General features: G+C 40.3%; 1 protein-coding gene across 6 annotated transcripts in view; it reads left to right on the top strand.

Annotated features, from left to right (window-relative positions):
• Positions 1–455: 455 nt before the first annotated feature.
• The window catches only part of LMTK3 (lemur tyrosine kinase 3), an 88,652-nt gene continuing 76,517 nt past the window's right edge, over positions 456–12,590 (top strand). For 5 of the 6 annotated variants that reach the window (XR_012716999.1, XM_075280278.1, XM_075280277.1 and 2 more), the window contains exons 1-2: positions 456–784; positions 1,092–1,222. Coding sequence is in view for 5 of the 6 variants with exons in the window: in XM_075280278.1 (XP_075136379.1) it covers positions 1,135–1,222 (88 nt within the window). In the remaining variant the exon portion in view is untranslated. The remainder of the gene's footprint in view (positions 785–1,091; positions 1,223–12,590) is intronic. The other variant, XM_075280276.1, reaches the window with a different exon arrangement.

Raw genomic sequence — 12,590 nt, 5'->3', positions numbered from 1 at the left:
CCAGTGTGAATGCAGCCTTGTGGTGGCTTTTCAGCATCTTGCTAGTCAGGGGGGATGAGGGTCATCATTATATAGGTAGAGTCTTGGTCTTGTCAGGCTTTGGTCCATCTCATCCCTGCTAATATCAGATGTAGGAATGGCATGAAGAAACTAATGACACGTATGGATTTCAGCCTTCTTAAATGGTCTCAACCATCATCACAATGGAGGTTATGTCGGCTCTGCCTTTCCACCAAATTAGCTTCAGTCCTTCTGCAGATTCTCAGTTCGAGCTGCTGCTGAGGCTGCTAGCACCATGGTCTCCATGACGACAGCCTCCTCCCTCCCCTCTACAGCATCTCCTTTACCCGAGATCCTAAAAGACAGACCTGACCGCCAATCACTATTCCCATATCTAAGGACAGGCAGGCGGGACAAAAGGAGGGTCTCCTATCCATCACATAGAAGGGGGCCCTTGCAACATACAGAGCAGAAAAATATCAATCTCTGCTTCATTATATTTTTGGATAAATCATTTATTTTTCCTCTAGCTATACATATATACATGTATAGACTGACATGTTCCTATTCCTATAACTGAGTGTATTTTTTTCTATGCTTTATAGCAGACACAAGCCGTAGTATTGAAATAACATAATCCCCTACCACATTGCATCTGTCTGGGAATTTTTTTTATCATTCCATGCATATATTTTTTTTATCCTCATGACGAGCAGAGTTTCGTTCTTGACATGAGACCTAGATCCCTCCGTTCTGCAATGCTATCATACCAATGGGGAAGCAGGTAAGACAGGGCAATTCAATGGCCCTTTTTACTCTCCATCTCTGTTTGCGAAGATGATGATGATGATGATAATTCCAGACAGGCACAATAGGGGCACTGACATAATTTATACAGACAAACAAATCCACACATACACCGCATCGCTCTGCTGTGTCCTTTAGTGATCTGGGGGATTTTCATTATGCAGGAAGCATAGACTTTTACGTTAGCTCATGTTGGACTGGAGATGTGGTTGCATGCTATCTGCATTCATGATGTGCATTGCATTCTGTTTGTCCATTTTTATTTATTATATCCTGTGCTGTAGCAGAGTGTGATCTCTCCAAGACCACGGAATTTGTCCCCCTAAGATGCTGAGAGTGGACCCCCTCTTTATCCTGGTGGTTTCCATGTCGTATTTCAACCCAGAAAAGGCCTTGGCAGCCCCAGCAGAAAGCGGTGAGCTACCCACCCCCCTTTTCCTTTTGTCCTGTGTCTTTCCTATTGCATCCTATTTCATACAGTGTGCATGTGCTGCTATTTCACCTGGACTTTTGATGTTATCTGCAAATCCTTGTTGCTATTATACACCGCATGCCTTTTTTTTTTCATTTTAGGCTAGGGTTTCACGCAGCATCTCAGTTATCTCATCACTAGCCATTCATTTATCCTTGCCTCAGCCATTTTAACCCCTTAAATCCCATATTTATTCACTGAGTGTTCTGCTATATGATTTCTACCAACAGAGAGCACCTTCATTGCAATGACAACTATATTTTAACCATATTCCACCTGTCATTATGAATTGTGCCTTAGAAGAAAATAACTGCAAACCAGGTTTTTGACCACTATATGGCTTTATTGCTTGCTTTTAATACTGTTGAGATGTATAGGATGGATTTTTTTTTGCATATGCCGTGATGAAAGGGTTAATCTATGGGGCCTCTCAGGTTAGATAATGCAATATAAAATGTTGGTCGCTTCTCCATTTCTGAACGTGAAATGCACTTCAGCATTTGTGCTTCTCTTCATTAAATCCCAGAGGCTCTGTCAAGTGTTTACCTCTAAGGCTCCCCATGGTATACATGGGTGTGATTGTGCTTTGTATCAGCAGAAATTATATCACTCTGTGGAGCAGTGGACACGACACAATACATTGTAATGTAATACACATCAAATTATGAGAATCCTTTTCTTTTTGTTATGTAGTGCAGGGGCCCTGGGCCATACTAATAATTGTAGACTACATGAGGAGAAATACAACCAACAAAGGTGACTGAATGCTACATATGCTCTTATACCTGTTTGGTGGCTAATGCATTGATACTAATATATCCTGTTCCTTCCCTGTTGGAGTTTTGTTTTTTTTTATTTATTTATAGTTTGGTACACACACTTGTGGCCCAATTCCATTAGGTACAGATAAACTGCTAATATCTTTGTATTCCATGATTGAAAACTTTTGTACTGTATATACTCGAGTATAAGCCGACCTGAATATAAGCCGAGGCCCCTAATTTTACCACAAAAAACTGGGAAAACTTGATGACCCAAGTATAAGTCGAGGGGGGAAATGCAGCAGCTACTGGAAAATTTCAAAAATTAAAATGGTCGGAGTTTTTGGGTGCAGTAGGTGCTTGGGAAGGGGAGGGGGTGTTTTGGTTGTCTGTCTGCCCCTTCTCTGAGCTTGAGGACTGGGTTTTTTCCCCCCACTTGGAATTCAGCCTGGCTGAATATAGGGTATCTGCAGTGCTCCTATTGACCCCTTCCCGACGGAATAGGAGCACTGCAGATACCATATATATATATATATATATATATATATATATATATATACTCTGACTATATGGCTGAATTCCAAGTGGGGGGTAAAAAACTCAGTCTCAGGGAAGGGGCAGTTAGACAACTTTTTTTTCCCATTATGGCGTTTACCGTACAGGAAAAATATTTTTATAGATTTGTAGAGCGGGCGTTTTTGGATACAGGGATACCTAACGTGTATGTGTTTCACAGTATTAGTTTTATATGTGTTCTAGGGAAAGGGGAGTGATTTGAATTTTTAATACTTTATTTTTTATTTTATTTTTTATACTTTTTTTTTTTTTTTTGCATTTATTAGACCCCCCAGGGGTGTTGAACCCCAGGAGGTCTGATCACTAATGCAATGCATTATAATGCTAATGCATTGCAATACATTGCAAAAATTGTCATTTTTTTTGCAGGCTGTATAGAGCAGCCTGCAAAAGAAAAGCATTGAGCTCCATCATTACTGCTATAAGAGTTACAACGTAGGTGCTGGTTGCCATGGCGACTGTTTTGGAGCAGAATGGCGCCATTATAGCTACAGACCCGGCATACATACACAGGGGCGAGTGCCGGGCCCACCTCATAGCCACGCGGATACTGTTCATTTCAAACTGCAGAAGTACTTACAGTACTTCAGCTAGCAGGCCCGGAACGCAGACACACGTCGGGTGCAGGCCTGAGGTTACATGGCTACGTAACCCCGCGTGTGGTAGAGCAGTGGGGGCGGGGTCTGCATTCGGGCCTGCTATCAGAAGTACTGTAAGTACTTCTGCAGTTTGAAATGAAAAGCATCGCCAGGAGCGTGGAGATGCTGCGAGCCCGGCACCTGCCCTGGTGTATGTATGCCGGGTCTGGATGCCGGGTCTGTAGCTATAATATTGCTGAATTACCATAATGACGCGAGTATAAGCCGAGGCAGACATTTTCAGCACAAAAACTGTGCTGAAAAACTTGGCGTATACTCCAGTATATCGGTAAGGAAATTCTGAATGCTCAGGTTGAAAATGTTGACCTCATCCAAACAAGATAACAGTGACAATTCATTATCAACTCTTTAGATGGACAAACACCATTGATCTTATGTCTCATAAATCTTACTCATGTGAATATACGGAATATTGCTGATCAGAGTTCAAGCCAACTTCCAGTAAGATGATCATCCCATAGCATACATTACATGCAAACTGAGGTAAATATACAGGATCCAATACCAAAGGCCTCACTCCTTAAAAAGGTTTGTCTAAGACCTGAAGGTAATTAATGCTGATGACCTATCCACAGGATCCACAGGATAGGTAATCCGTATCAGATTGGTTGGGGTCCGATGCCCGGACTCCACTCCAATCACTTGTTTCAGCCACCTGAAGCCATGTACTAAGTGCACAAAATGAAAGAAAAACCCACAATGGTCATAGAAATAACTTGAATCTGACAATAGTAATAATGAATAAAAATTCTATGAAAATGAACAAATGAAAGTCAGACATTGCTTTTTGCTTCAACAGAATTAAAAAATAAATAAATAAAATAAAACTCATGAAACAGGCCTGGACAGAAATGATGGTTGCCTTAACTTAATATTTAGTTGCACAACCATTTGAGGCAATCTCTACAATCAAACGATTCCTGTAGATGTCAATGAGACTTCTGCTCCTCTCAACAGGTATTTTGGCTCAGTCCTCATAGTTACATAGTAGATGAGGTTGGATAAAGACATCAGTCCATCAAGTAAAACCTATAACCCTACAATCCCTACAGTGTTGATCCAAGGGAAGGCAAAAAAACCCCATGAGGCTCATGCCAATTGCCCCAATTCAGGGAAAAAAAATCCTTCCCGACTCTAACCTGGCAGTCAGTATAAAAACCCTGGATTAACGTGTCCTTAAAATCTAGAGTCCATAACCTGTAATATTTTTCTGTTCAGGAAAGGCATCCAGGCCCTCCTTGAATGAGCAAACTGCTCTAGTTCTCTTCACCTTTTCCAGACGGCATGTTTCAGCTCCTTCCAAAGATGCTCAATAGGATTTAGGTCAGGGCTCATAGAAGGCCACTTCAGAATAGCCCAATGTTTTCCTCTTAGCCATTCTTGGGTGTTTTTAGCTGTGTGTTTTGGGTCATTATCCTGTTGCAAGACCCATGACCAACAGCTGAGACCAAGCTTTCTGACACTGGGCAGCACATTTCTCTGTAGAATTCCTTGATAGTCTTGAGATTTCATTGTACCCTGCACAGATTCAAGACACCCTGTGCCAGATGCAGCAAAGCAGCCCCAGAATATAACAGAGCCTTCTCCATGTTTCACAGTAGGGTCAGTGTTCTTTTCAAGATATGCTTCATTTTTCCATCAGTGAACATAGAGCTGATGTACCTTGCCAAAAAGTTAGATTTTTGTCTCATCTGTCCATAGGACATTCTCCCAGAAGCTTTGTGGCTTGTCAACATGTAGTTTGTCAAATAATTTTTTGTCAGATTCAACTTATTTCTGTGGCCATTGTGGGCAATTTTTTCATTAAACAAGAGGTACCAACAATTTTGTTCACGTGTGTATATGGCCGGGAGCAGCTCTGATTTTATTCAAGCCACCAACCAGTACAGTGTATGAACTGGAAGCTGTACACAGGGCACAGTATGGTTTCAGGGAACTGCAGTTGGCCATTTATCTTATATACAACTTCCAGTGGCTGCATCAGCGTATTGGTGTGGGGATCAGATGTTGGACCCCAACCAATCTGATACTGATGACCTATCATGTAGATAGGACATCAGTATAAATTTTATTCAGGTCCTGGAAACCACTTTAATCTTAGCCTTGTGCCAAGAGTCACCACATTTCCTATAGATTGTATATTTAAAGCTATGTGTTCATATCTCTGAGACAATGGGGCTTTAAATAAGAGTTCTAATAGTAGATGTTATAATAGCAGATTCAGAATTCTATTTACTACAACTGCATTCTGTTGTACACCCTTGAGGGGTTCGTTGCACTCCTGAGGACCACTTGGATTTTGATCAACATCACCAAAAATTATACTAAATATGTATAATATATAAACCTGCTCTATACAATAGGTAATTTTCAACTCCATGGATGCAACCATGTAACTTATTGAATTTACATCCGTTACTTGAGCTCAGTTGGTGTCTGTCAAGGCATAACTCATTCTTTAGCTTCTTTAAGCAATCTAGCTTTCCTTAGTGTATCTATAGCAGAAATGTCAGCCTTGGAGATCCCTTCATAGGTTTATTCGCGAATGACAAGTCACTTCAAAAGTGTATGTGGCCTTTATAAAGGTGCACAGTTACATATATCTAGGCTGTATAAAGTAATATTAAACCCAAGATTGTTACTAATTAATTAAAGCAAACAAGTGTGCCATTTTTATATGCATCATTTAGGGTTTGTTCACACTAGCGTTCAGGGACCCTGTCCCCCATTCTGCTTAAAATAGGATCTGTATGATATTCAGAGAAATCTCTCTCTATGTCAGTACATTGTATGCTTAACATATATAGCTTTTAAGTATACAATGTTTTGGCATATAGAGATAGCATGTACGGCACTACCAGTGGCGTAACTGGGAATGGCGGGGCCCCATGGTGAACTTTTGACATGGCTCCCCCTTCCCAACCGACGCTGAAGACCTCGACCAACTGACACCTAACGCCGTCCCCCCACGTGCATTTCTGCGCACACTATAATACTCCATATTGGCCCCTGCACACAGTATTATGTCCCCATAGTGGCCCCAGTACACAGTATTATGTCCCCATAGTGGCCCCACTACACAGTATTATGTTCCCATAGTGGCCCCACTACACAGTATTATGTCCCCATAGTGGCCCCTGTACACAGTATTATGTCCCCATACTGGCCCCAGTACACAGTATTATGTCCCCATACTGGCCCCAGTACACAGTATTATGTCCCCATACTGGCCCCAGTACACAGAATTATGTCCCCATACTGGCCCCAGTACACAGTATTGTGTCCCCATACTGGCCCCAGCACACAGTATTATGTCCTCATAGTGGCCCCAGTACATAGTATTATGTCCCCATACTGGCCCCAGTACACAGAATTATGTCCTCATAGTGGCCCCAGTACACAGTATTATGTCCCCATACTGGCCCCAGTACACAGAATTATGTCCCCATACTGGCCCCAGTACACAGTATTATGTCCCCATACTGGCCCCAGTATGGGAACATAAATAAAGCCGTGGGGGTGCTCAACATCCAATAAGAGACATTTGAAAAAACAATAGCAAAAAGAAAAAGTAGGAAGGGCACTCACCTACAAAGAGGCTTATCTTCTTTAAAATAGCTTCCTTTATTAGAGTACCACATCTTTAAAAACAATGTTCTTCTTAGGGAGGGAAGTACAGCATCGATGGCATGAAAGGCAACAGCCGTTTCATATTTTTGCATTTTGAGGCTTGAAACAGCGCATGTAGAAGCACGAAACGGCTGTTGCCTTTCATGCCATCGATGCTGTACTTCCCTCCCTAAGAAGAACATTGTTTTTAAAGATGTGATACCCTAATAAAGGAAGCTTTTTTAAAGAAGATAAGCCTCTTTGTGGGTGAGTGCCCTTCCTACTTTTTCTTTTTGACAGTATTATGTCCCCATACTGGCCCCAGTACACAGTATTACGTCCCATTGTGGACACACATGAACAATTATACTCTAGGGTCTTTTCAGACCCCAGAGTATAATAATCGGAGACCCAGAGGGATACAAACATAAACTACTGTTACTTACCTATCTCCCGACTCCGCTGCATTCTCCGTTGCTGTCGGCCATCTTCCGGGACGTCATGTGACCGGGGCCCTGTGTCGCGGGTCATATGACATCAGGCAAGTAGGCCGTAGCCTGCCCGGAGCCTGGAGAGGTAAGTAACACAGTTTTTAATGTTATCTTACCTCTCCTGGGCCTCTGATCGTTATACTCGGGGGTCCGAAAAGACCCCTGATGTGTGAGCTTGTGGGGCCCGCGCCGTCACTTACTGATCCCGGCCCCTGCCAGAATCGATAAGTATATAGGACCCGTTAGTAATTCCAGCCGGTAACGGCCTATTAAAAAAAAAAACCGCAGCGGTAGCGGCTGTCGCTGGGCCCCTAATGTCCCGGGCCCTGTGGCAGCTGCCTCTGCTGCTTCCTCTTTAGTTACGCCCCTGGGCACTACAATACTATTGCAAATTAGTATAAGAAAAAATCTATTGTGGCTTAGTCGATAAAGTAATATTCTTACCAACTCTGGTTTGCGGGTTAAAATTCCCCCAGATACCAAATTAATTAAGTCAAACTTTAAATTGCTGTGATATCATTATTATGGGTATGGAGGAAAGATTGTAAAACCCCCTTATAATAAGCACAATTTCTGTTCAATGGTGGATGTTCTTTCTCTAGACAAGACATGCTTGTTTGGATAGAAGATTGTGCTTTTGCTTAATTAATACAAATGAAATACAGCATAAAAAATCATAATAAATAATAAATCTCAAATGTGCAAATTAATGTGCTTTGGTCACCTCTCCTCCCACCAAAAACAGCAATAAAAGTTATCAGATAGTTGTACATAAAATGGTACCATTAAAAACTACAGCTTGACCCACAAGAAAGAGCCCTGACAAAGCTCTGTCAACAAAACAGTAAAAAAAATTATAGACAACAGAATACAGTGCACCCAGGCAAATAGTTTATTATTGAAAAATGGCATTTTATTTAATAAAAGTGGTAAGACATCATATAAACCAATATAATAATAATAATAATAATAATAATATTATTATTATTATTATTATTATTATTATTATTATTATTATTATTATTATTATTATTATTATTAGTTGTTATTATTTTCATATGGTCTCCACAAAAAAAGAGTTATTAAATTCTACTGGAAACATTACATGTACCCCAAAATGGTGCAAACTGAAAACACAACTCATCACACCACCACATCACCATCAGTTTTGGCTGACTATATCCTTAAGCCTGTTATGTGTAGAATGGAAGCCATTGTATGTATTCATACCTATGAGGTGCTTATTTTGAAAGTGACCTATGATCCCCACATTAATATTGAGTGAGGCAGAGTGCCAGTCACATGGTACAGCAAAGGAAGGATATATGCACTGCTTGCTACTTACATCACGCACCTTACTTAACTGCTAAAGCATAGAAAATGCAGGGAAACTTGTATAAAGGTTTAACAGTTCCTCTTTATTTTTACATTTTGACTTGTCTCTCTAACTATTCCACCTGAACACCAATATGATGTGTTTTATACAATCCATTATTGATATATCACCAACATATCACACAGTACGGTGCAGACAACTTATGTATCTATATTGGTCCTTGTCACAACAAAACTTACATATATATCACTTTGACATACAAACACAAAAGAGACGTTTCTTATGCAATTTGAAAAAAATATTATTGGAATTATTTTATTAATATTTCTGAATGTATATGAATGTATCTATGGTCAATATAAAGACTGGCATAAAAACTATTTCAGAATTGCACAATGGAGCAAGTAGCATATATTGGAGAGGCATATTCATCAGTATTTGTCATGGACCTTAGCACTTATGACCTTCCATAGGAAAGCCATTATGTTTGAATGGCAGAAATCCAACCCCTAGGACCCCCGCTGACTAACAGAATGTTGTAATTGGTATGTCCCATTCATGGTTTACATGAGCAATACCACCCGTAGGGAGTATCAGCACTAACCATGTAAACAATACAGGGGGCACGTATCTTATGATGAGCACTATTAACACTTACAATTGATGAAAAGAAGATTGACTACCCTTTTAGCTTGTTTAAAGCCTGGAAGCATGCAGTATGTCTCAGTTTTGGACCATTTAGATTTTTAGATCTGAACTTGATGACCTGACTGCAAGACCACATTCAGAAGGAGTTTAAATGAAGTAGCAGCCAAGCATATTCTTTGTCATTCTACCCAATATCAATGGGGCTGACAGAAACAGCCAAGTGCCTAGAAAGTCTAGAAAGACTAGAAACTTTTTTTAAAAAATTCGTTTTATTGAGAAAGTATATAACAAATTACAGTACAAGAAAAAACAAGACATAAAAGATGGTAAAGAGTACACAATCCAAAGCAACATTGGACCAAAAAATCTTGTCAAACAGAACAAGAACCAAAAACCATGCTGCAAAGTCCATATTAGTGATTGAAGGCTTGCAAAAATCAACTAGTAGGAAGTCCAAATCCAGAAAGTCGAGAGAGGTATCAATCTCCATCCAACCTCCAGAGGACGAGAGTAGAAAACAAGAGAGACAACAGACAACACTAGAAACTTTAAAGTCCATACAAACTCCTCCTCACTGTGAAGAGGAATGGGGTTGTCAAGACCCTATTCCTAGTGATTGGCAAGGATCTCAGAAATCACATATTTATCAATTATAATAAACTAGCCACTACCTGCAACTTCGTCTGCGTGTTGTTGGCGTCGATGCTCTTTCTATATTCAGCAAATTTCTTCCGTTGATGGTTTGCCTGCTCCAGCATTTTGGCAGCTCTTAAGCTGTCCTGCCGCTGAACTAATTCCTCACACTGTGCCTGTGATTGTTCTGGCATCTCAGCAGCTCGCTGGAACGCCATATAATGAGTGTGTTGTTGGCGTTGATGATCCCCATGAGCTCCGTTTGAGGAGAACTCTGTTGACTTCTGGCTATGTTCATAGCTGTCTTTGTTTTAAAATTTTGCTACAAATTAGATTTTCTTTTTCCCGGCATGTTTAAAAGTAGCAAACTGCCAATTTGGATTAAAGGTGTTTTCCCATTCAGTGTATCAGCATGTTGCCTGGAGCAAATCAGATAATATGCAAATGCAAGTACAGAATAAACTGAGGGTTAGCTGAGTGTTTACATAGAGACAGACCTGGCGTTATCAGAACCTGAGATAAGCTGCTGTAAGAGCAGTTTAATATAGTATGTGAACATAAATTCATAACAGTCATGAAGCCATGTCATTTACCGGCATAAAAAGTAGCCTATGTTTTAATCGAGGTTACAAACTATGTGCCAAATTTCATCTAAATCCATTCAGCCATTTTTGTGTGACTGAGTAACAAACACACAAACATCCAAACATCCAACTTTCACATTTATAATATTAGTAGGATGTCTATTTTTGAACAATCCCTTTAATAAAGTAATGTGTAACATGATCTGTTGCTTTGTAAATCATGGGAATCAAGCTATAGTATAGTACAGTTGAATTAACCATGAATAAAAGTATTTCTATGTACTATGATAGCTGAAAACATTTAAATAATAGACTATGTTTTTTTGCCATATTCCTATGAAAAACGACAAATCTTGTTGTCATAATGAAATGGAAGGCTGAGCTTTACTACATTGTCACACAGCTCCATTATACTTGTACAGTGGTGCTAAAAAGATTTTTGTTTTTTTGGCCTTTTTTCAGAGAATATGAATGATAACACAAAAACCTTTTCTCCACTCATGGTTAGTGGTTGGTTGAAGTCATTTATTGACAAACGTCTGTGTTTTCTCTTTTTAAATCATAATGACAACCAAAAACATCAAAGTGACCCTGTTCTAAAGTTCACATACCCCAGTTCTTAATAACGTGTATTGCCCTCTCTAACATCAATGACAGCTTGAAGTCTTTTGTGGTCGTTGTGGAAGAGGCTCTTTATTTTCTCAGATGGTAAAGCTGCCCATTCTTCTTGGCAAAAAGTCTCCAGTTCCTGTAAATTCCTGGGCTGTCTTGCATGTCCTGCACACTTGAGATCTCCCCAGAGTGGCTCAATGATATGGAGGTCAGGAGAGTGAGATGTTCACATACCCTGGTGATTTTGTCCTGATAACATGCCCAGAAGTTGACACAAAGGGGTTTGAATGGCTACTAAAGGTAACATCCTCACTTGTGACCTGTGTGTGTATAAAAGCTGAGAGAGTTTCTGGGATTCAGACAGACTGTGGCATCTTTCCTCCAGCCACTGACGTTTCTGGATTGTGAGTCATGGGGAAAGCAAAAGAATTGTCCACAGATCTATGGGAAAAGACAGTTGAACTGAAAAAAACAGGAAAGGGATACAAAAAGATATCCAAGGAATTGATAATGCAAGTCAGCAATGTTCAAACTGTGATTAACAAATGGAAACTCAGGGGCTTTGTAAAAACCAAACCACTGTAGACCAACCAGAATTTCGGCCACAACTGCCCAGAAAATTGATCAGGATGCAAAGAAAAACCCACACATAACATCAGCTGAAATACAGGACTCTGAAAACTATCGGTGTGGCTGTTTCAAGATGAACAATATGGAGGCACTTGAAGAAAAATGGGCTGCATGGTCGAGTTGCAAGAAGAAAGCCATTACTGCTCAAATGCCACAAAGAATCTCGCCTTCAATACGCGAAACAGCACCGAGACAAGCATCAAAACTTCTGGATCAAGGTAATTTGGAGTGATGAGACAAAAATCAAACTTTTTGGTCACAAACATAAACGTTACATTTGGAGAGATGTCAACAAAGCCTATGATGAAAGGAACACCATTTCTACTGTAAAGCATGGAGGTGGATCACTGATGATGTGGAGATGTATGAGCTTCAAAGATACAGGAATCTTGATCAAAGTTGAAGGAAAGATGAATGCAGCACGTTATCAGCAAATACTGGAGGCAAATTTGCACTCATCAGCCAAAAAACTGCGCATGGGACGTACTTGGATGTTCCAACATGACAACTATCCAAAACACAAGGCCAAGTCGACCTGTCATTGACTATAGCAGAAGAAAGTGAAGGTTCTGGAGTGGCCATCTCACTCTCCTGACCTCCATATCATTGAGCCACTTTGGGGAGATCTCAAGTGCGCAGGACATGCAAGACAGCTCAGGAATTTACAGGAACTGGAGACTTTTTGCCAAGAAGAATGGGCAGCTTTACCACCTGAGAAAATAAAGAGCCTCTTCCACAACGACCACAAAAGACTTCAAGCTGTCATTGATGT

This window comes from Leptodactylus fuscus, chromosome 6 (genome assembly GCF_031893055.1).
Source record: "Leptodactylus fuscus isolate aLepFus1 chromosome 6, aLepFus1.hap2, whole genome shotgun sequence".
Lineage (NCBI taxonomy): Eukaryota > Metazoa > Chordata > Amphibia > Anura > Leptodactylidae > Leptodactylus > Leptodactylus fuscus.
The sequence above is the reverse complement of the archived record's forward strand: the minus strand, read 5'-3'. Positions and strand labels throughout refer to the sequence as shown.